The 4,116-nt window shown below is 43.9% G+C and overlaps 1 protein-coding gene across 1 annotated transcript; it reads left to right on the forward strand.

Moving 5' to 3' along the window:
• Positions 1-253: 253 nt before the first annotated feature.
• On the forward strand, positions 254-3,605 carry LOC137913865 (14 kDa phosphohistidine phosphatase-like). The gene is made up of 3 exons (XM_068757490.1): positions 254-782; positions 2,917-3,044; positions 3,129-3,605. Exons 1-3 carry the CDS (start codon positions 707-709, stop codon positions 3,219-3,221), a joined length of 297 nt encoding a protein of 98 aa, XP_068613591.1. The 5' UTR covers positions 254-706; the 3' UTR covers positions 3,222-3,605.
• Positions 3,606-4,116: the final 511 nt, after the last annotated feature.

Below are 4,116 nucleotides of genomic sequence, written 5' to 3' on the forward strand. Positions count from 1 at the left end.
CATAAAAAATCTGGTGTTGTTTACTAGTGAGGGGTGCTGTCGTGCAGAATAGATCTATTTCCTTTCCAGGATTGCCACTCTTAATCCTGTTGGTGGAGGCTGGCATGTTCCTGGGTACTCTGCGGCAACCGATAGCCCAGTGGTCTGCGCTCCCACATTTGTAACAGTGGTCGCATTTCCCCCGTGGATTCGTCTGCTGACACTGGAAGCACCGTCTGCTGGGGCGTGTTCTCTGTGATCTGTGGAAGTTACCGCCACTTTGTCCCCTGGGAGGCGATGCTGGCTGCTGCAGGCTCGACAGGCGTGCAGTGAGGTTCTGTATGGCCTCACATATAGCTTTATTTCCTTGATCCACTTTTTCCAATAATGTGTCACGTTTTTGGGGCTTTTCTTGACTCTTGGTGCTCGTAGGGCTACTGTCATAACTACAGCTCTCTGAAGAAATTGTACTGGACTCATGACTCGCCGCCGACACCTTAACTCTGGATGTTATCGCCAGCTTACTCTTTCTCTCAGTCTCCATGTTGTAGGCAGCTGTCATTTTCTCCAGCAGGACTTTGTCTGCAACCCTTGGATTCTGTAAGTGTGGTTTTAAGTCCATGTGGATGGTGTCGTCCTGGAGTCCGGTAAGAATCGTTTGTAAAAACTGATTTTGAATAAGTTCTGGGCTGTATTTTAATCCAGTGTCTGCTCGTTCGGATGCAAAATGTGTTTGCTGCCTCAAGTCCATCGCTCGAACCAAAAACTGGACTGGAGTTTCTCTGGGCTCTTGTGCAACACGGGTGAGTAAGTGGTACAACTCAGTCGCATCTTTTTCAACAAAGTGAGTCCGAAGTATTTGTTTTAGTGCTTGCATTGACAGATCGTCCCCACTTTCCAAGTAGCTTCTTAGCTTTGTGCCAGGGATAATGGCCTGAATAACTGCATCAACAATTTCACCCTCTTCATATCCTTTCTTCATTGCTTTTGTAATTTGCCTGTCCAAACTTGCATATCCCAGCTTATCCTTTTGATCGTGTTCACCAATTTGACCACTAATCTTCAAGTCTTTTCTATACATCGGGTGCACAACAGTTCTTTCCGGCACATTCAGAGCAGCAGGCTCATAGCAGCAGCAGGCTCAGTCTTGGGTGCCGTGCCTTCCGTGGCCGCATGAGGGCGCTCTAGCGACGATTAGGGTAGATTATTCTAAATTTTAAGGTCTTTTTAAGGAGCTTAAGGCAGGGCAGGGGTGGGCAAACTTTTTGACATGCGGGCCACATTGGGTTTGAAATTTTGACAGAGGGGCCGGGCCAGAAGCATTTGGATGAGTGTTTGGCCCAGATATACTAAAGCGTTGTGTGTAGTGTGCAAACCTCAGCACAGTAAACACACAGATAAATGTACAACCCGATTTACTAACAGTGTGTACCAAGGACTGCGTCTTTCAAATGTGCAAAATAGCCTTTATCCAGGTAGTACGTTTGTCTCAATGAATATGCAAGATGCAGCATTTACACATATTTTGGCACAACAGTGTGAGGAGAAATGTAAAATGTAAATGTAAATAAGGGGACGGGAGTGATGCGTCAATTCTTTCTAAATCAGAGAAGCGACGGCAGACCTCGGCAGGAGCCTCCCGTTCTTGCGTTGATTGCTTGCTAGCGTAGTTTGCATCCTTCGTGGCAAAGTGCCGGCTGATATTATATTCTTTAAAAACCGCAACGGCTTCTTGGCATATCAGACATACAGCCGTAGATTGGATTTCGGTGAAAGAAAATCTTGTTGTCCACTCTTTATTAATCACTCGGCCCTCACCGTCTACTTTCCTTTTCTTTGGTCCGCTCATTTCTCCAGTGGGGTTCAGATAGCAATGGGCAAAAAGAAACAAAAGCAGAGTAACACGCTACACGCCACCGGTGGTCAGTGCGCCATCTGCTGGTGAAACACGGGTATTGCAGGGACAAAATGAAAGTTATGATCTTGAATTTTTTGGTAATTGGACAAGTTCGGCGGGCCGTATTGAAAAGCATAACGGGCCGTGGTTTGCCCATGTCTGAGTTTAAGGTCTGATGGAGCCTCCAAATCACACAGAGTGGAATACGAAGAGAACAAATGGATCCATGCATGTAGATAGAATATATTAGCCTAATTAATATAAAGTCACCTTTGACGCACATTCAGAGTTAAAAAGTCAGTTTAATGTATTTCTGAAACATGCACAAAATGATTTTTGTCATCCAATCACCATCAGCTGTGGTACTTGGGTTAGTTTAGCGTTAGCACATCGCTGCCAACACTGTTGGTAGGATTTAACGGCAGCAGCTGCCGTCACATGCTCGAATGCAGGGCATTGATTGGGCCTTAGCATGATGGTTAGTTGTACTAATACTAGAATCAAGCCGTAATCAAATGAGATCAATTATAGATTTAAAAATCAATGTAAAGAAAACCAATACTTAATTCACAGCTTCTAGCCAGTCACTTCCTGCTTGCACTGATAATGATAAAAGGCTGAATTGGGCCATATCATCCGCTAATAAGATGATCACCTCTCAGTGACCTCCACAAAAATCCGTATGCTGGTCTATGAACGTGTTTTCGTTCTTCCATGAGTTCATTCATTCCCAGCACATGGCCTGACACGCCATGAGCTTCAACAGAAACAGCAGGTGGAGGCAGCGCACGTGCACAAGCAGCTGTTTGCACCAAAAGCGTTGACACAGTTTTATTGTTAGATGCCAGTTCAACACGTTTACTGTATTAAAGCTGCGTTTACGTTTTCTTTAGCTCTAATTTCTAAAATCAAAGACATTTTTTTGTTTGTGTTATCTTAATCCAGATTATCTTGCTGTGTTTTTTTATTTATAGATTATATTTACACATAGAATAATGATAGTCCGATGTCACATTTTTTTATATTTATTTTTTTTACAGCCGATATCTATGACAAGGTTTCTGAGGAGCTGGAGAAGGGAGGCCTCCTGGACTGTGAGTGTGTCGGAGGAGGGAGGATCAAACACGACCCCCAGGCCAAGCAGATCCACGTTTATGGATACTCCATAGTGAGATAACTAAAGAGTACCGGTATTGATTTTTTTTTTTTATATTCCCCCACTAAGTAGACAGTAATGCGCTTTTATTTCCAGGGATTTGGGAGAGCAAACCACGTCACAGCTACCGAGAAACTAAAGGCTCAATATCCAGGCTATGAGGTCACCTGGGACAATGAGGGATACTGAACTGGACTTGGACCCGCCTCTGGCGAGCCCCTTTTCTCCTAGACTCGTATCACAGTATATGTACTTGTGAGAACACGGCCTTAAGGACTAGTCCTGACAAGCAGCGACATGAACTGATGAGAAAACACTCCCTTCCCTTTGGCTGTTGTTTTTCAGGCTGTAAAACAAATTCTTGATTACCTTGGATCTATAAATAAACAACTGGCAAAGCGACATGTCATCGCTCACGGGCTTGTTTTAGAGTCACGTGGCCTCGTGCATTTGACCTAATAAAGGATTTTTTGAGGCAAAGCATAAACAAGTTTAGTTTTTGTTTAATTATTAATGTACCCTGATGCCTACTTTACTCTGTGACAACTGCCGTTTGTTTTCCTGTCTGTGGCTGCTGAGCATCCTGTTAATGGTCTTTATTAAATATGGGTCAGTGAGTCCAAATGAATATGATGATCGTTAATGATTAACAGTAGGCGGACAAATTTCAGAATCAGTCCCTGGCCAGAATCGGGCGATTTGAAATGGATCCCAGTACAGCGGGTACGCTTCGGTGTGCTGCGATGGTTTACGCCTCATATGCTCTGGTTGACGGGTCTTGTGTTCTAAATCAATTGCAACATTTCCGTTTCGCTTCGAGGGATTTGAACACAAAAGAAGTAAAAAGTATCACCAACGAAACGACCGTCACTACCATTCAATCTCTTTCAGCCGAATGTAATCCAGTGCGTCGTTACCCTTCGGTTATAACCTGGGCAGGTATTCTACAATGGAGTTAAAAAAATGCTGCTGCAGGAAACTGCTGTTAAAGGATTTAAACAGATATGCTGCCAAAAAAAAGTCATGAATTAACATGCTGGCAGAAACTTAAGGAGCTGCACTCAAAACTGAAGAGGGACACCCT

This window comes from Brachionichthys hirsutus, unplaced genomic scaffold, assembly GCF_040956055.1.
Source record: "Brachionichthys hirsutus isolate HB-005 unplaced genomic scaffold, CSIRO-AGI_Bhir_v1 contig_445, whole genome shotgun sequence".
In the NCBI taxonomy this organism is placed as follows: Eukaryota; Metazoa; Chordata; class Actinopteri; order Lophiiformes; family Brachionichthyidae; genus Brachionichthys; species Brachionichthys hirsutus.

Excerpts from the sequence above, each read along its gene's own strand:
- LOC137913865 (XM_068757490.1), top strand. The coding sequence starts at position 707 with ATGTGTTTGCTGCCTCAAGTCCATCGCTCGAACCAAAAACTGGACTGG. Across the intron at positions 783-2,916 it reads TGGGCTCTTGTGCAACACGG|CCGATATCTATGACAAGGTT; the intron begins GTGAGTAAGTGG and ends TTTTTTTTACAG. Across the intron at positions 3,045-3,128 it reads ACGTTTATGGATACTCCATA|GGATTTGGGAGAGCAAACCA; the intron begins GTGAGATAACTA and ends TTTTATTTCCAG.